Source organism: Lepus europaeus, chromosome 3 (assembly GCF_033115175.1).
Source record: "Lepus europaeus isolate LE1 chromosome 3, mLepTim1.pri, whole genome shotgun sequence".
In the NCBI taxonomy this organism is placed as follows: domain Eukaryota; kingdom Metazoa; phylum Chordata; class Mammalia; order Lagomorpha; family Leporidae; genus Lepus; species Lepus europaeus.
The window spans coordinates 151926631-151945647 of NC_084829.1; the positions used below are offsets into that span (position 1 = coordinate 151926631).

The window sequence follows — 19017 nt, forward strand, 5'->3', positions numbered from 1 at the left end:
CTCTCTGTCTCTGCACCACCTTATCTCTTAGGTAAACTCCAACATGTCCTTATCTTTCACTTCCAGCAGTTCCTTCAATCCATGTCCTTTATCCAACAGCTCTTCTTCAAGGACACAGTTTCTCCAAAAGCACTTTTTTCTTTTTAGCTTTATTTATCTGACAGGCAGTGAGGGGATAGAGAGATCTGTCATCCCCTGGTTCACCTCCCAGATGGCCACAATGGACAGAGCTGGTCCAGGATGATGCCATGAGCTTGGAACTCCATCCTGTGCTCCCACATGAGTAGCAAGGGCCCAGGTATTTAAGCCATCATCTGCTGCTTTCCCAGGCACATTAGCCGGGAGCTGGACCAGAAGTGGAGCAGCTGGGACTCAAACTGGTTTTCTGATATGGGATGCCAGCATCGCGAGCAGTGGCTTGACCCACTACACCACAACGCCTGCCCCAGGGAATGAATTTTTAAAGACTTCAAAAATAATTAGAGCCCTTTCTTCCCAGGGTAGCTGAGTTTTTCTAAGTACATCAGTATATACATTTGAGCTTTGAAAAACAAGTCAGATGGATCTTTCACAAGCAAATCCCAAGACTTGGCTATGAAATAAGTCTGGGGTTATGAAGGACACTAAGCCTGTTTCCATAAAGCTTTCTCCTTTTCCTATTCTTTCATCATGCAAGTGCATGACATGTGTAAGAACTCAAAAGCCTATCACGTGGAATTGGAGCACCTCGGGCTTGGCCCAAGCTGTGTTGACACCCATGTAGGAGACCCAGCTGGGGCTCCTGGCTTTCGCCTGGCCTACCCTGGCCTGTTGCCATTGGAGGAGCAGACCAGAGGATGAAAAATCTCTTTCTCTCACTTGTTTTGTCACTCTGCCTTTCAAATAAATAAATCTTTATAAAAAAGACTTTGAAAGCTATGCATAATTTTTTTCAAAATGTTCACTTTCCATGAACTTTTGAGGACATCTTATATTCATGAATTTCAAATCTTTTTGCCTGAAGATAAACCAATCTTTTTTACCACTTTCTATGAACTTTTTGAAGTCTCCTTATCTTTGTTATAGTATGGTTGCAATTGTGTGAAACCGTTTAAAGGTCAACACTTGAAATTAAAATGAACAGTTACATCTTGGTACTGCTATGGATTTTATTTATTCCTTTCCATGCATTCTACATTTTGCATAGTGTAAATACTCCATGTTGATAATCAGAAATAGATATTTACTTATTCTAAATTTTTCCTTTTTTTTTTTTACATTTTTTTTGACAGGCAGAGTGGATAGTGAGAGAGAGACAGAGAGAAAGGTCTTCCTCTTGCCGTTGGTTCACCCTCCAATGGCCGCTGTGGCCGGCGCACCGCGCTGATCCGAAGGCAGGAGCCAGGTGCTTCTCCTGGTCTCCCATGGGGTGCAGGGCCCAAGAACTTGGGCCATCCTCCACTGCACTCCCTGGCCACAGCAGAGAGCTGGCCTAGAAGAGGGGCAACCAGGACAGAATCCAGTGCCCCGACCGGGACTAGAACCTGGTGTGCTGGCGCCGCAGGAGGAGGATTAGCCTAGTGAGCCGCGGCGCCGGCCTGCCTATAAAATTTTTATTAAGTTGCCATAGTTGTTCATTTTTATGGGGTACACACCCCTGGCACCAAGGCATAGGAACGTAGGGTTGGCCCAGCCACTAGTCAACTAAGTTGGCACCAAGCTCTCCACTCTGCCCATTGCAAAACACCGTCTGCTTTATACTTAACACCTCCAATGCTACAGAACACACAGCTGCTGCTTCTTCTTTTTTTTTTTACAGGCAGAGTGGACAGTGAGAGAGAGAGAGAGAGAGAGAAAGGTCTTCCTTTTGCTGTTGGTTCACCCTCCAATGGCCGCTGCGGCCGGCGCACCGTGCTGATCCGAAGGCAGGAGCCAGATGTTTCTCCTGGTCTCCCATGGGGTGCAGGGCCCAATCTTTGGGCCATCCTCCACTGCACTCCCGGGCCATAGCAGAGAGCTGGCCTGGAAGAGGGGCAACCGGGATAGAATCCGGCGCCCCAACCGGGACTAGAACCCAGTGTGCCAGCACTGCAGGGCAGAGGATTAGCCTAGTGAGTCGCGGTGGCGGCCTACTTATTCTAAATTAAAGATCAGAATTTTCTGGAAGTCTCTCAGATTCGTCTGCCTAAAAAGGAGTGAAGGACTAGCCATTCCTCACAACCTTGCCTCATAGGCTTATCTCTCTTTTCTTTTAAAGATTCATTCATTTATTTGAAAGTCAGAGAGGGAGGAAGGGAGAGACAGAGATCTTCCATCTGCCTGCCCACTCCCAAGATGGCTGCAATAGCCAGGAGGAATCCAGGAGCCAGGAACTTTTTCTGGGTCTGCTATGTGGGTGGCAGGGGACCACGCACTTGGGCCATCTTCTACTGCTTTCCCAGGTGCATTAGCAGGAAGCTGGATCAGAAATGGAGCAGCTGGGACATGAACTGGTCCCCACATAGAATGCTAGAGTTGCAGGTGGTGGCTTTACCCACTATGCCACAAGGCCAGCCCCTACTCCCCCGCCCCAGTAACAAGTTTTATTGAGACAGAACTCATATATACAACTCACTCATTTATGGTGCACAATGCAATGGTTTTTAGAATATTCAGTTTGCAACTCATCACAATCACCTTGAGACTCTCCATCATCCTGTGCTAATAGCTACCACCTCCCAATTCCCTATCCCTCTACCCCTGGCAGTACCATTCACTCATTTCCTTTCTCTTTAAAGATTTATTTATTCGAAAGGCAGAGTGAGGGGTGAGGGGGGTGGGGTGACTTCCACCCACTGGTTTCTGCCCCTAACTGGCTGCAAACAGCTAGGACTGAGCCGGTTGCAATCAGGAACCAGGAACTCCACCAGGGTCTCCCCCATGGGTGGCAGCGACCCAAATACTTGAGCCATTTGCAGCTTCCCTGGTGCATGAAGGAGGAGCTGGAGCGGAAGTCAGAGTAGCCTGGGCGTGAACTGGCACTCCAATGGACGGGGCGTGGGTGCCCCAAGCTGTGCCACAATGCCCGCCCCCGGTTTTCTGTCTCACGGAGATGAATCACACAGCCGCTTTAAATGTCACCGCGGCAGCTCCTGCCAGGTGGAGCAGCAACTGCTACTACTGTGGCGGGAGCGCCACCCGGACCCTCCAGAGGGCGGGGACTCGGCGTGGTCTCTGCGGCCGGAGGTATTCAGTGAGGGTCTCTCTGAGGGGACGGCCCCCATTTTGGGGACACACGCGCCACCCAGGGGTTCTGTCACCTGCACTGGGTCTCAGAGGCATAGGCTGGCTGTTTGCATTTACTCGCTTATTTCCGCTTTGTAAAAGAAAGCATTGTGGCAATCTCAGCTATTCCGGAGCCGCCGAAATCCCGACGAGCAAGCGACGACGCAAAACCCAGAAGACTCAGGACTTGATGGAAGGGGCGGCGCGAGCTCCCAGCCCCGTCAACAACCCGGGCGACTCGGTCCCGGAGGTGGAAAGCGGACACAATGCGGCTCGGCTCCCCACGCTCCCCGAGTACAGGCGCAAACGCGCCCGAACCCAGACTCGCTGACGCGGGCTCGTTCCTTCGCCCCCTCGGGAACCGCGACCCTCGCACGGCCCGGAGGAGGAGGTCGCTGCGGCCGCCGCCGCCGCCGCCGCCGGGGCAGGAAGTGCACGCCCCCGGCCCAGGAGCGCGGGCTCCGCATCTCCGGCCCCGCCCGGCCCCGCAGCCCACGCTTCGCCGAGCGCACCGGAGTGCCGGGACGCCGGGCCTGCCCCCGGGCCGCTCCAGCCGGCAGCCCCCGCCCTCCGACGTCACGGCCGCCCGGGGCAGTGCCCTCTAGGGGCCCCGGCTGCTCGGAGAGGAAGCGCCCGATCCTCGCCGGCCGCCCCCGGAGGACCCCGCCGCATCTCCGCCCCGGAGGACCCGCGCCCCGCCGCACCATGCGCGCGCGCCTGCCGCTCGTGCTGCGCCAGCTCGGCTGCCCGCCGCGCCCTCCCGGCCCGCCGCGCCGCCTCCGCGTGCCGTGTCGCGCCAGCAGCGGCGGCGGCGGCGGCGGGGGAGGTGGCGGCCGGGACGGCCTGCTCGGGCAGCGGCGGCTGCAGGATGGCCAGGCCTGGAGCAGCTGCGGCCCCGGCAGCCCGGAGCCCCCCGCGCGGGACTCGATCGTCCGGTGAGTCAGCGCCAAGCGTGGCCAGGTGTGGCGGCGGCTGCTCTGGCGCCCCCCCCCCCCCGCCCCCGGGGGCCGCCGTGGGGGTGGGGGATGCCGAGCGCGGGTCCGAGAGCGCTTGGGGACGACTTGATGGGGCGGGCCGGGGGCGCCGGTGGAGTACGGAGGCGTCCCAGGGCCGAGGCGGGCCGGGGGACAGGGGCGCGCGGGCATCCCCGGCCGGCACGGACCGCACGCCCCACGGCACGTGCGCCACGGACTGCGGGCTGTGATGCAACGGGACCGTTCGCCGCCCCGACGGGAAAGGGCGGTGCGGAGGGGCGGGCCAGGCTCCGGCGAGGCGGGCGCGGTCTCCGACGCTCCTCCCAGGCCCCGGGCCCTTCCATCCCGGGCCGCGCGCGGGCTGCGTCCCCGCCGAGCTGGTGAAGTTCGCCCTCCCGGACGCCGCCTCCCACTGCAGGCGGGACGTGAGCCTCGTGACTTGGGTTACCGTTTTCTAGAAAAGTGAAGGTGGAGTCCGGCCCACCTTCGCGGCTGGGCGCGGCGATTCCAGCGCGGCCGTGTCTGGAAGGGGGATTCTGGGGTCCTGGAGGTCGTGGGGGTCCTGGGCCGCGCCCCTCGCCCGGACCGGAGAAGCCGCCCGTGCGCCCCACAGCCTCTCGGGGCCTCAGCCTCCGCCTCTCGGTGCAGCCTGGCGAGGAAGAGCCCGGGTCTGGCCCTGGGGGAGCAGTGGGTTCCCCGGGAGCCGGCCCCTGCAGAGGTGGTGGGAAGGCCCTTCCTGTCTCCTAGCGGGTGCGGGTTGGGCCCCAGGTCCGGGATCTGTGTTCACTGGGCAAGCCCTGCTAACTCCTTTTTGGTTTGTTTTTGTCTAGGCTTAAACACACATACTCAAATTTTAAAACTTCCCACATTTTAAAACACACCCACACTTCAATATGCACATTCACATTTTAAAACCGCCATGGTGCGGTGGTTTAATTGGTATTTTTCCCCTGTGGCTCATGGCTGCTCTGCCTTAGACTTGATGGAAGGCAGTGGCTGAGGTCCTGCTGTTGCCCGCCCAGGAGTCAGGCCAGACTGCTTCAATAGATGCCTGTCTTGACAGTGTGTGCTGTCCAACACAACACCTCAGACTGGGTCATTTATAATATCCAGGAGCTTCCTGGCGCTTCCTCCTTACTGCATCGTCTTGTTGCAGAAGGAGACTGGCCAGGGAGAGACTGTGTGTGAGAGAGAAGAGGAACAAAACCATCTTTGTGCCTGGAACCCACTCAAGATAATGCCATTAACCCATTCGTGGCCATATCCCTTCTTAAAGGGGCCACCTGTCAATGCCTGAGCTGGGGACTGAGTTTCCAACACCTGAGCTTTAGGGACACATCCAAGCCATAGCAATGCGCCAGATACCGTGGACTTTACTCCCCGGAGTGGAGTGTCCAGGGGAGGCCAGAGACCCTGGGATGTCCGCTCACTCCTCCAGCTGTAGGTGGGAAAGGGGCCAGCTGGCTGTTGTCTGGTCAGGGGCTGTCACCACATGGCAGGTGGGTGGGGCTGAGATGTGCTCCCCAGCTCCATGGCCATGTGCAGCTGAGACAGAACTGTGTCACTGAAGAAGAGACATGCGTGGAAGGCCTAGCCATAGGAAGGACCCGGTGGTGGAAGCCAGGGATTGGGAACATGTGGCCCAGAAAAGGATTTGGACCGCCCATGCTGCTCCATGGTGGAGAAAAGATTACCTCTGTTCTTTGTCTCCCATGGAGAAGAATTTCCATGTGGACAAGGCAGAGAGAAAAGCAACATTTATTTAAGTCAGAGACCTCCCCCTGCCCCAGTGGCCAGGAGGGAGGCTCCAAGAGAGGCAAAACCCCCAAGGGACTGATAGTAGTGGGGTTTCTAAGCGCAATTTTTTTGGGAAAAAAAACCTGATAATCACCTAGCATTCAGTTACAGGGTGGGGACCAAACCCTTCTGAAGACCTGATTTGTGATCTTTTTTGCCCTGCCTGCCTTGCTCTGATAAAACCAGAGCCCTGGGGAAGGGTGGGAGGGGTAACTTGTTTTCACTGTAAACTGGGGCCCCAGGAGGGTAGCACCACTCCTTTGCAATTCTCGATAAAATTGGAAGCTCCCAAGGACTGGGACAGGCAAGTTCGTTTTGGGATTCAGTACTTTGGTAAAGATAACCTTTGGGGAAAGCAAGCATTTTGCACCCTCTTGGGGGACTCTCCTTTTCTCCTTTTCTAACCTAACTGCCTGTTAACCTGACTCCTCACAGTGCCAAGGCAGCTGCAGGCAGGACTGGAAATTTTAAATAAAGAGCAGGGTAATGATACAAGTAGCCAGATGGTCCTTGGCGGGAGAAAGGTTTGCCACCTCTGATTTAGCCGTGGGCCTCAGTTTTGTTACTGTTGCTGGTGTATTGAATTTATCTGTTAGTTGCCATCATTAAACTGCTCGGTGCTACTTTTAACCTGGACTGCTTCTCTGAACACTGGTGGCTGTCTTTGGAGGAGCGGACTTGGGGAATCTTCACTATATTTATTAAAAAGTACCTCTTTTTTTTTTTTTTTTAAGAGTTGAGAAGAAATGTAGAAGATTGTTAAATAGACAGCATTCAGAGTGATATACGATTTTTTATTAATAATTTTCCATATATTTTTTTATTTTTTTTTATTTTTTATTTTTTATTATTTTTATTTTTGACAGGCGGAGTGGACAGTGAGAGAGAGAGACAGAGAGAAAGGTCTTCCTTTTGCCGTTGGTTCACCCTCCAATGGCCGCCGCGGTAGCGTGCTGCGGCCGGCACACCACGCTGTTCCGATGGCAGGAGCCAGGTGCTTATCCTGGTCTCCCATGGGGTGCAGAGCCCAAACACTTGGGCTATCCTCCACTGCACTCCCTGGCCACAGCAGAGAGCTGGCCTGGAAGAGGGGCAACCGGGACAGGATCGGTGCCCCGACTGGGACTAGAACCCGGTGTGCCGGCGCCGCAAGGCGGAGGATTAGCCTGTTGAGCCACGGCGCCGGCCAATAATTTTCCATATAAATAAGCCTGTGGGCTCTTGCCACGTATTCAGAGAATTCTGAATATTGGCTCAAATAGACCAGACAGCATGGTAAGTTTTTAAGGATTTTATTCAGTGGGAGAAATGCGCAGGAGAGTGAGGGCTTTTTTAGGGGAGAAAGAGAAGTCTAGAAGCTAACTTGGGTCCATATCAAGCAGAGAGCAGGCCAGGGGCGAGCCACAGAGCTTAGGGAAGGCAAAGATCAGGCCAGTAGGCCCTGATCCCTGAAGGAAGGGGAGGGCCCACCGTGTTCCAGGTCTTTCATCCACTTCCAGAGGGGAGTGTGGTTATGAAGTCTGATTGGCAGGTGGGGTCAGGTAGGGGTGTGAGATCACACAGGAGGCATGGTCTTCCAGCTCACAAGCCTAATCAATTTTATCCTATCTGCCTGCCTAAATCAAGAGATACACTTAAATTGACAGCTTTCAGTAACATGGCCAGCTGTTTCCTCCCCAATTGCCTGGTGTTGGGGCCACAGCTAGCCACAGGGAAGCTGAGAAATGTGGTCCTTGTCACCAGGCAGATTTGTGCTCGGCTGGCTTAGTGCACAGACAGGCAGAGGGAGAGCAATAGTAGTGGCAGTAATGGTAGCAGATACGGTCAGTATGGTATTCACAGGGAATCTGGTGGTGGTGGCTTGAATTATTATTAACCTGTCCAACAATAGGCTTCTGAGTTGGCAGTAGGAATGACAGCCCAGCCAGAGTCACCCATTCTTCCCCACTGTTCCCAGCCACAGTGGAAGCTGACACAGCCATTGCATTGTTCTGATTAGAATCACTTGTGCTACTTTTTAGGTTCATTGAGCTGGTAACTCCTTGCTTGCAGACTGTGTTTGCCACTCTAAGAGCAATGAGTAACCCCAAGGAATGGAGCATTACAGCATATGATGAGCTGGGCAGAGGCGCACTGATGTTGTTTTCTTAGTTGGTTATGGTGCTGAACTGCCTTTATGCACCCACCTTGTCTTTCTTATCCCCACACAACTAGTTTAAAACTCGAATTCCTTTTTTTTTTAAAGATTTATTTATTATTTCCTTGAAAGTCAGAGAGAGAAGGAGAGGCAGAGAGCAAGAGGGAGAGAGGCCTTCCATCACCTGGTTCATCCCCAGTTGGCTACAATGGCCAGAACTGGGCCAATCCAAAGCCAGGAGCCAGGAGCTTTTTTCGTGTCTCCTACATGGGTCCAGGGACCCAAAGACTTGGGTCATCTTGTATTGCTTTCCCAGGCCATAGCAGAGAGCTGGATTGGAAGTGGAGGAGCTGGGACTTGAACCGGCACCCACATGGGATGTGGGCATTGCCGGTGGCGGCTTTACCCACTATGCCACGGTGTCAGCCCCTCTAATTACTTGTTAACTATTCGTTTCTTTGAGAGGTAGGCAAGACTGTCGATGTTTCTGAGATTATTGCTATCAGGATGAATTTTTTTTTTTTTAGTGTAGTTATAAAGTATGGAAAAAAAACATGACTGATTATAAGGAAAAGTTAAGGAGTCCCTGGAGTATATGTACTGATGAAGAAACGAGTTTATGGAAGCTAAGTAAAGAGAAAGGCCCACGTGTCAGTCCTGGGCTGTATTTCCACTGAGCCAGTGTTTCAGAACTGTTGGAATGCCTTGTCTAAAACACGTGTTCCTGGTCGCCTCTCCCTCCCCCCGGGCTTTTTCTAAGCATCCCCCTGTTCTCCCGCCCCTGTGAAACCTGGGAGAAGGGGCCAGTACCTGTTGAGTCCCTGCCGGTGCAATTTGGCTGGAACTTGTTCCCCTTGCATATCTGAGGTCTGCTAGGTGCATGTAAGACCTTGACAGAGACTGAGAAGAAAATGCAAAGGTGATCTCAACACTGAAGAAGCCTGGGTGCTGCTGGGGCCAGGCCGCTGGGCTGTTGTGAGAGCAGGAAAGTGGTTGTGCAAGAGCCGCGGAGAGCGTTTTGTAGGAGTGTTGGTGGTGCAGTCCAATTACTCATCCTGGGGAGCTCCAGAAAGAACCTGGCTCCTGCCTGTTTAGTGCTGCCACCGTGCACTGGCCACTTGCACCTCTGGTGCTATGAGGTCCCAGAGCAGAGCCCAGAGAAGCACGGAAGTGCCCCCTACACGGCTGTGGAGGCATCAGATTCCCCAGCCCCACCAGTGTCTCTGCAGCTCCTCCCCTCCCCCCCGCCCCTTTTCTCAGACTCTGGGGCCTGGAGTTTGGCCTGGCTTCTTGGGCAACAGCAGGCTCCCTCCCCAAACCCTGACTGTTTTGTTTTCCCATGGATCCCAGATTCTTTGTGTGTGTGGAAGGGGGAGGGGATTATTTAAAAGACAAACCTCAATTTTTGGTTGTAGTACATTTAGTAGATACAACAGAAGCACTTAACCCTAGGAAATTATCGCTGGCCTCGCCTTTATTTCCCTTGGCCTGTTTTTAAAATCGGACCTGCACGCTGTCCCCTGGGTTCATGTTATGTGATTTCATCCCTTTCCTCTCCCCTCCACAGGCTGGACTCATGCACCTGCCCTTCTGTTGTCTGGTTTCGTTTATAGTCAGGAACTTTGTAAGACAATTGTGTTGGCTCCACCCTGTCTGCCCATTAATAAATAAATGCCTGCATGGCCTTTGTTTTTCAATGCAGAGAAGTCATACAGAACTCCAAAGAAGTCCTGAGTTTGCTGCAAGAGAAGAACCCTGCCTTTAAGCCTGTTCTGGCTGTTATTCAGGTAAGCTGAGCACGCTTCCGTCCCGCTTCAGGACGCCTGCAGGTTCAGGAGCGGTTGTGATTCAGAGACCACCTGCATCTCTTGTCTGGGAAGTGCTGTCGCTTTGCTTTCTCTGCCCCCCTGCCTCTGCGAGGTTGCAGTTCAGATGCTGCAGTTCCGGGGCGGGTCTCTGGAGAGTCTCCCTCTCTGAATGTGAGTGGCTTTCACGGGGCAGGAGGTGGGCACCACATACGTTGCTCACACAGGATGGACTGCGTGTGCTTGTGAATGCTTTCCAGATGTGATGTGAAGGTGAGCGGGGAGCAGGTTGGGACAGATGCTTAGGTGAAACCCGGTGCTTGCACACTTCCTGTCTTTTGAAACCTGCTTTAAGCTTGTCATAAGTCATTACCACGTCAGAAGAACTGTGTGCCAAGTACGTGTCTGGGCTGCAGCCCTTCCCTCCTCCATCCCCCCTCCCCGAATAGTTCCTTCTTGGCATCCCTGCATGGTGGCAGGGGCATAGTGAGATGAGCCAGGCCGGGACGCCCACAGCCTGCCGGGTAGACGGCTACAGGGCTGCTGGGTTTGCATAGTGCCTCTCAGTGTAGCAGCCTCCGGTTGCACCAGTGCTGTGTTTCTCCAGAGTGTAGAGCTGTACATGGCCGGGGGTGTGTATCCAATGTGCCAGTTAGGACAGCAGAAAGCAAGCCAGGCTGGGAATCTGCCCACACGGTGGCTTCCTACCGGAGGGGCCAGCCACTGAAGCCCCTCCCTCTGGCATCCGCCTCTGGAGGGGTTGCTGGCTGTGGCTGTGCGCCCCACAGCCAGCCAGCGCTGTGACTTTTGAAGTGACATAATTTCAGGGCCTGCGAAATTAAAGATTTTTTAAAATAAAGATTTATTTGAAAGGCGGAGTGACAGAGAAAGATCTTCCATCCACTGATTCACTCCCCAGGTGGGAGCTCCATTTGGGTCTCCTGCGCGGTCGGCAGGGGCCCAAGTACTTGGGCGATGGCTTCCGAGACGCATTAGGAGGAAGCTGAATCAGAAGCAGAGCAGCCAGGACTCAAACTGGTGCTCTAATAGACGGCACCCACGTAACCCCCTGTGCCTCGATGCCGGCCCCTTCCTTATCGTCTTTGTAATGAGCTGGTTTACAACCACAGTATTGGTGCCTGTGTCTCGTGTTGTGTCCTTGAAAGATATTTTTATGCCATTACACTCACCTTCTGCTTCTCGTTTCCCAGGCAGGGGACGACAACTTGCTGCAGGAGGTAAACCAGAATTTGGCTGAGGAGGTAAGGACCGTTGCCTTTGAAACACTTGTTAGGATTTTTCGTGCTCTGTTTTGTATAATGCGCTGTGGTGATGGATGACCCTGTGTTCCCCTTTCAGGCCGGCCTGAACATCACTCACATTTGCCTTCCTCCGGATAGCAGTGAAGATGAGGTAATGACCGCAGAGCACCTTGCACGTGGCTTGCCCTCTCCTGTGGACCTGGACGGCCTGTTAGCATCTCCTGGGGGGATGGAACAGGCCTGGCCTTGACTCACGGCTGGATTGTCAGAGCCCTGGCCCTGCTCCTGCTCCGTCTGCACAGCTTGTTTGGCCTTGGGCCATTCCTTTGGCCTCTCTGGGTCACAGTTGCCTAATGGGTAAACAAAGGAACAGGACAAGATGACCGTCAGGGTCCTTCCCAGGCTAAACAGCCGTGGCTCTCTCAGTGGCATTTTTAAAATTGTATTTTGATTTTTGCTATTTATTTATTTAGTTTTTGTATTGTTTTATTTGAGAGAGAGAACTTCCATCTTGTGGGTTCATTCCCCAAATGCCCACAACAGTTAAGAGTGGGCTAGGCCAAAGCCAGCAGCTGGGAACCTAACCCAGGCCTCCTACATGGAGATAAGATGGGGGCGGCAGAGACTGCAGTACCTGAGCCACACCTGCTGCCTCCCAGGTGTGCATTGGAAGGAAGCTGGAAGGAGAGTGGGGCCAGGTACTTCCCGAGCAGTGCCTTCGCTGCTAGGCCAAACACCCGGAGGTCCTCTTGCTGCTGTCCCATGTGACACAGTTGTTCCTGCCACAGGAAGAAGCTGCCTTGCAGAGCATCATTGCAAGTGTGGGAGGAGACTGACCGCAGGCCACAGGTCCCTGCTCTTGACTGTCTGTGGCTGGCTCTTCCACTGGCTGTGGCAGTGAGGATTAGGTTAACCTCTGCGGGTTAGAAAGCGTCAAGTCAGAGGGTCTCAAATAACACAGCTGTGTGTTGGCCTCACACATGGGTGAGGTTGGGGAGTTAGCAGTCCCTGGCCAGTAACGTTGCAAAGTCCTTAGAAGCTCAGGTTCCTGTGTCCTGCCGTGCTGCCTGCTGCCTCCTGTGGCCTCCTGGTCTGAGTGTGGAGTCAGCCCTCCCTGTCATATCCCCATTCGGCCCGTGTCAAATGAAAAATAAACGTGGAATTATTGGAAAGGATTATTTCCAGGAAGAGAGAAAGACTGCTGTGGTGGGGGCGGGGGTGCCACCGCAGTTACCCCTTATCCACAGGGAATTCCTTCCAACACCCCTAGGGGATGCCTGAACCACACATAGCACCGAGTCCGATGTGTCCAGCACTCCACAGCTTCCCTTTGGCATATCCCAATCGTCACCATTGCTACTCTTGTACTTTGTGGCCATTAGAAAGTAAATAAGGGTGACTTGAACACAAGCACTTATAACTGAGATGGCTCCTACACTTAGTTTTTTTTTTTTTTTGACAGGCAGAGTGGACAGTGAGAGAGAGACAGAGAAAGGTCTTCCTTTTGCTGTTGGTTCACCCTCCAATGGCCGCTGCGGCCGGCACATCTCGCTGATCCGAAGCCAGGAGCCAGGTGCTTATCCTGGTCTCCCATGGGGTGCAGGGCCCAAGCACTTGGGCCATCCTCCACTGCACTCCCAGGCCATAGCAGAGAGCTGGCCTAGAAGAGGGGCAACTGGGACAGAATCCAGTGCCCCGACCGGGACTAGAACCCGGTATGCCGGCGCCGCAAGGCGGAGGATTAGCCTATTGAGCCGCGGCGCCGGCCTCACTTAGTACTGACAGAGGATAACGGAAACCATGGGAAGTAGCGGAGTCATAGGTCACTTGATGTTGCATGGAGGAGAGCGCACAGACCACAGACCCCAGGTCCCTCCAGGGTTAGGCAGGAAGGAGTAAGCAAGGCTGAGAGGAAGGCCAGTGTCTTGAGATCAGAGCTGGCGTCACCTGGGGAGGCCCGTGCTGGCTCTGCCCAGGTGGGGCAAAGTGCAGAGACCTGGGGGCCGGAGAGACTGCGTTTGAGGTTTGGTTGCCAAGAGCCTTGTCCTGATTGATCATGGGGACTAGCAGTTCAGCTAATCAGTAATAAGACAGCGTTGGGTGTTTGTAAGGTCTGTGTCAGGCCTTGCCCTACGCAAATATGGGGGCCTTTATAAACCCGACGGGGAAGAGATGCTCTCCTCACTGCTAGAGAGGCAGACGGAAGCAGTTTCCCATCCTGGTTCACTTATGCACACAAAAGCCAGGGCTGGGGCCAGGCCGAAGCCAGGAGCTAGGAACTCGGTCTGGGTCTCTCACGTGGATGGCAGGGACCCAACTACTGGAGCCATCCCTTGCCACCTCCCCGGGTGCCCGCTAGCAGGAGGCTGGAATCAGCAGCCCAGGACTCAGACACTCCCATGTGGGTTGTGTTATCCCAAGTGGCATCTTTTTTTTTTTTTTTTAAGATTTAGTTATTTATTTGGAAGGCAGAGTTAGACAGGCAAAGAGAGAGAAGTCTTCCCTCAGCTGGTTCACCCCCACAAATGGTCACAACAGCCAGAGCTGGGCCAATCCAAAGCCAGGAACTAGGAGCCTCCTTCTGGTCTCCCATGTGAGTGCAGGGACCCAAAGATCCGGGCCATCTCCTGCTACTTTCCCAGGCCATAGCAGACAACTGGATCCGAAGTGGAGCAGCCAGGACTAGAACCAGCGCCCATATGGGATGATGGCACTGCAGGTGGCAGCCTCACCCAGTACGCCATAGTGCGATCCCTAAGCGGCATCTTAATTGCTGCATCAGACGTCCATCCGGGGTGATGTCTTGGATCTGGTGATCTATAAGCTTTAGTGGAACATGCTATATTGGAAGCACACAGTGGGGCTTAGCTGAGCCAGGCTGGGATGCTTCAGAATGATGCTTCCTGTCCTCACCAGTGTATTGGGTTGGAGATATGATTGTTGACAGGGAATTGTCCTTTCTCTGTCTGTACTTTAATAGCCATTGAGCTTTGGTTTGGTTGTTTTCTGGCACAGAGTAGAGGATAAAAACTACAGAGAAGTCACAATAAAACGCAGCCAACCCTTTGTGCTTTTAGAAACACGATAGAAAGAGGAAATGGGAGTTTTTCACTGTGCTGTATTCCAAGTCTTCAACAAGGAGTAGGAAGGAACTATAACAGATACATTTTTTTTTTAAAGATTTATTTTATTTGCCAGACAGAATTACAGAGAGAGGTAGAGACAGAGAGAGAGGTCTTCCATCCGCTGGTTCACTCCCCAATTGGCCACAACGGTCGGAGCTGCACTGATCTGAAGCCAGGAGCCAGGAGCTTCTTCCAGGTCTCCCACGTGGGTACAGGGGCCCAAGCACTTGGGCCATCTTCTACTGCTTTCCCAGGCCATAGCAGAGAGCTGGATCAGAAGAGGAGCAGCCGGGACTAGAACCGGTGCCCATAAGGGATGCCGCACTTCAGGCCAGGGTTTCAACCTGCTGTGCCACAACGCCAGCCCCCACAGATACATTTTTATGAGTCCGATTTTGCCAAAGCTGCTTTTGTTAGGTCTCATTGTCCCATTTCAGTTCTGAGTCTTGCGGGTTTTCCTCTTTAGATCATAGATGAAATCTTGAAGATGAATGAAGATACCAGAGTCCACGGGCTTTCCCTTCAGGTCCCTGAGAACTCGCTCAGTAGCAAAGTCCTCAACGCCTTGAAGCCCGAAAAAGATGTGGATGGGTAAGGAAATGGAGCAGAGCCTAACCTTTATCGTTAAATCACTGTCTGCTGCCCCAGCACCAGGCCCCCTTTTGGGTTTTTATGGAGGCTCATTGCGTAGATATGATCCCTGATTTGCTGGGAGAGGAATCCTGGTGATGCCCATCTCAACATCCTCTGAGGGCACGGAACAGGACCTCTGTGTAGTGGGGAGGACTCAGGACTCACTGTCTGAGCTTCTGCGGCTGCCTTTGGGAAGGGAGTTAGACCCAGGATCCATGGATGGAACCAAGACACACACACAACTGTAATCATAATTTCAGTTACTACCTGGGATTGAGACCCTTAGTTTGGTGTAAATAGTTACAGAATATTTTGTCCTAGATTTGAACACGATAAGGCACAGAAACCATCAAAGTTTGTGGTCTCTGTTCTTTTCCTTGGTTTCCCCAGAACATACGTACTGAGGTCAGGTGGTGATCAGCTCTGTGAATCCCAGGTCTTCCTGGATCCCTCCAAATTTGTAGGATGGGTTTTGGGTGTTGGGTGTGGACTAAAGGATTAGCTGAGTGTTGTGCCATTCCCTTGTAGAGCGTTGAAAGTGCTCTCTGGCGTGGTGAACGGCCTCAGGCTGTGTCCTGCTGAGGGCTGAACCAGAGCGCGCAAGGTGGGGACTGAGTGAGGCGTCCTCATGGCTGCTAAGACTAATGCCTCTTTCCTGCTTACTTGGTACCTGTCTGTTTTGCTGTAACAAAGTGCCTGAAGCTGAGCACTGTATAAAGAGGCTTACTTGACTCACGATTCTCGTGGCTGGAGGGTCCACCCAGCATGGCACTGGGCTCCAGGTGAGGGCCCTTTTGGCCCCATGGCAAAGAAGCAACTGCACACAGGTGGGGCCTGGTTTAGTGGGTTGGTCTCTTTTTATGACGTCCCCCCTCTGTGGCTCTAATCCCGGTCTCAGGAGAGCTAGAGCTCCTGGGAGGCAGCATTGATCTGTTCATGAGTGTGGTGCCTGCATAGCTGAGTCCAGGCCACATCTCCTTGAGGTCCCACCACTTGAACACACCCTCCCTGGGCTCCAGGCTTCCAGCACACAAACCTCTGGGTGACACTCAGCATCGCACCGCGTTTTAGCACATATTTAATATGTTCTGTCCTACCCTAACCTGGCTGTTATTGGGGCTAAAGCCTAGGAATTACCTGTGAGTGCTTTGTGCTGAGCTGTGGCTTAACCGGCCGCCTTGTTCTCGGCTTCAGGGTAACAGACGTAAACCTGGGGAAGCTGGTTCGCGGAGATGCCCATGAATGTTTTGTCTCACCTGTCGCGAGAGCTGTAATTGAACTTCTTGAAAAATCAGGTAAGATGCTCCTTTAGAAAAACTGCTGTTTTCTATTCATTGATTTTTTTTTTTTAAATAAGGATTTATTTCTGAAAGATTCTAATTGAAACAGAAGTGTTATTTAATGTCAACTTTTTTTTTTAAAGAAAGGTTTTATTTAGTGAATACAAATTTCCTAGGTACAGCTTCCCCCTACCCTATCCTCCTGTCCCCAAACTGCCCCACCTCCTACTCCCTCTCTCATCCCATTCTTAATTAAGATTCATTTTTTATTAACTTTATATACAGAAGACCAATTCTATACTAGGTAAAAATTTCAACAGTTTGCACCCACACAGACACACAAAGTATAAAGTACTGTTTGAAGACAAGTTTCATCATTAATTCTCATAGTAGAACTCATTAAGGAGATAGGTCTTGCATGGGGAGGAAGTGCACAGTGACTCCTGTTGTTGATTTAACAATTGACACTCCTATTTATGATGTCAGTGATCACCCGAGAGTCTTGTCATGAGCTGCCAAGGCTATGGAAGCCTCTTGAGTTCACAAACTCCATCAGTATTTATACAGGGCCGTAAGCAAAGTGGAAGTTCTCTCCTCCCTTCAGAGGAAAGTACAGCCTTCTTTGATGGCCCCTTCTTTCCATCAGGATCTCACAGAGATCTTTCATGTAGATCATTTTTTACCGAAGTGTCTTGACTTCCCATGTCTGAAATGCTCTCATGGGCTTTTCAGCCAGATCTGAATGCCTTAAGGGCTGATTGTGAGGTCAGAGTGCTGTTTAGGATGTTTGTCTTCTATAAGTCAGCTGTGTGGACTGCTTCCCATTTGGAACATTCTCTCCTTTCTAATTCTATCTGTTATTACCAGACAGTCGTCTTATTTATGTGTTCCCTTTGACACTTAATCCTGTCTATATGATCAATTACACACTTTTTTTTTTGCCAATTACACACTTAATATAATCACTTTAACACATAAGATGTCACATAGATACACAACCAGAGAAACAAGTAAATAATGAAGTTTTAGGAAATTTCCTTTATTTATTTTAAGGTTTATATACTTATTTATTTGAAGGAGAGAAGGAGGGAGAGAGAGAGAGAGAGTGCGTTCTTCATTTGCTGGCTCACTCTCCAAATGGCTGCAATGGCCAGAGCTGGGCCAGGCTGAACCAGAAATTTGGAACTGCATCTGGGTCTTCTGCATGGGTGGCAGTTACCCAAGTACTTGGGACACCATCACTGCTTTCCCAGGCACATAAACGGAAGGCTGGATCAGAAACAGAGCAGCCAGAACTGGACTCAGCACTCTGCTATGGGATGCTGGCATTGCAAGAGGCATCCAGAACATGAGTCCCAGAATAGTCCCTTGAAAGAGTAACTATAAAGCCGGACTCTCTGCTGTAGTCCATTGATACAGTGTCTTTCCATCAGAAGGATTATCAAGGTGATGAGTCTGAACCAGAAAGCTCTCCAAGCAAGAGTCAGTTATGGCCAGGAAAAGACAGCAGTGCATTGTAGAAAGAAAAGTTAGCCAAGAATTGGAACCAAAATGGAGGGGAAGGGAGGGGAGGGGAGTTAATCCAACCACCTGACTCCCAGCCTAGAGTTACCTAGATGTTGCTGACATGGCCAGGTTTTTTGTTTGTTTTTAGATTTACCTATTTTATTTGAAAGTCAGAGTTACAGGGAGAGAGGAGAGAGAGGGAGAGCAATCTTGTATCCACTGGTTTACTCCCCAGGTGGCCACAGATGTTGGGACAGGGCCAGACCAAAGCCAGGAGCTTCTTCATGTCTCCCTTGCAGGGGCCCAAGCACTTGGGCCATCTGCTGCTTTTCCCAGGCCATTAGCAGGGAGCTGGATTGGAAGTGAAGCTCCTGGACTCAAATTGCTGCCCATATGGGATACCAGCATCATAGGTGGCAGCTTTACCTGCTACACCACAATGCTGACCCCTAAGGCCAGGTTTTAAAGGGGGCATTTTCCCTCAAGGTAAGGTTGTGTGGGAGGAAGAACCTGAAGTTTTGATCATTTGGTTGGCAGGTGTCCACTTAGACGGGAAGAAGGTCTTGGTCCTGGGGGCCCACGGACCCCTGGAAGCCGCCCTGCAGTGCCTGTTCCAGAGGAAAGGCTCCATGACCATGAGCTCCCAGTGGAAGACGCCGCAGCTGGAAAGCAAGGTGAGTGTCGTGTGGAACCACGTAGCCTTGAGTGCTTCTGTTAGAGAAGAAAAAAAGCTGGAAATGTATAATCCGAGTGTCTAACTTGAGGTGAGAGAAACACAAAAATCTCAAAGCATGGAAATAATAAAAATAACTATAAGACAAAAAAATAATGGGCTAGAAAACAAATATGAGACATTATCAACCAAAAGTTGGTTCTTGGAAAAGTCTGGTAAAAAAAAATAGAAACACCACTAGCCAAAATAATCAGAAAGAGTACCAGCAGTGTTTGGAATGAGCAAGGGGACACAGTGAAAGGAACAAGAACCATTTTTTAAAAGGGAGAATGTGGGTAACGTTATCCTTGTCACTTGAGAATTTGTAGGAAGTGAGCATTTTGCATTTTGCTAGGAACATGGGACCGACAGCACGGACCCAAGTAGAACAGAACAGACCTGGGTCTATCAAAGACAGGAGCAAAGGGAAAACAAAAAAAACAGCAGGGTGTTTTGTTTTTTGTTTTTTTTTTTTTTGTTTTGTTTTGTTTTTTTTTTTACAGGCAGAGTGGATAGTGAGAGAGAGAGACAGAGAGAAAGGTC

The 19017-nt window shown here is 51.9% G+C and overlaps 1 protein-coding gene across 2 annotated transcripts in view; it reads left to right on the plus strand.

Moving 5' to 3' along the window:
* The first annotated feature begins 3948 nt into the window (after positions 1-3948).
* Positions 3949-19017, plus strand: part of MTHFD1L (methylenetetrahydrofolate dehydrogenase (NADP+ dependent) 1 like) — a 193096-nt gene continuing 178027 nt past the window's right edge. For both annotated transcript variants that reach the window (XM_062186925.1, XM_062186926.1), the window contains exons 1-7: positions 3949-4178; positions 9854-9938; positions 11168-11218; positions 11316-11369; positions 14810-14934; positions 16171-16271; positions 18300-18436. In XM_062186925.1, coding sequence (XP_062042909.1) covers positions 3949-4178; positions 9854-9938; positions 11168-11218; positions 11316-11369; positions 14810-14934; positions 16171-16271; positions 18300-18436 — 783 coding nt within the window. The remainder of the gene's footprint in view (positions 4179-9853; positions 9939-11167; positions 11219-11315; positions 11370-14809; positions 14935-16170; positions 16272-18299; positions 18437-19017) is intronic.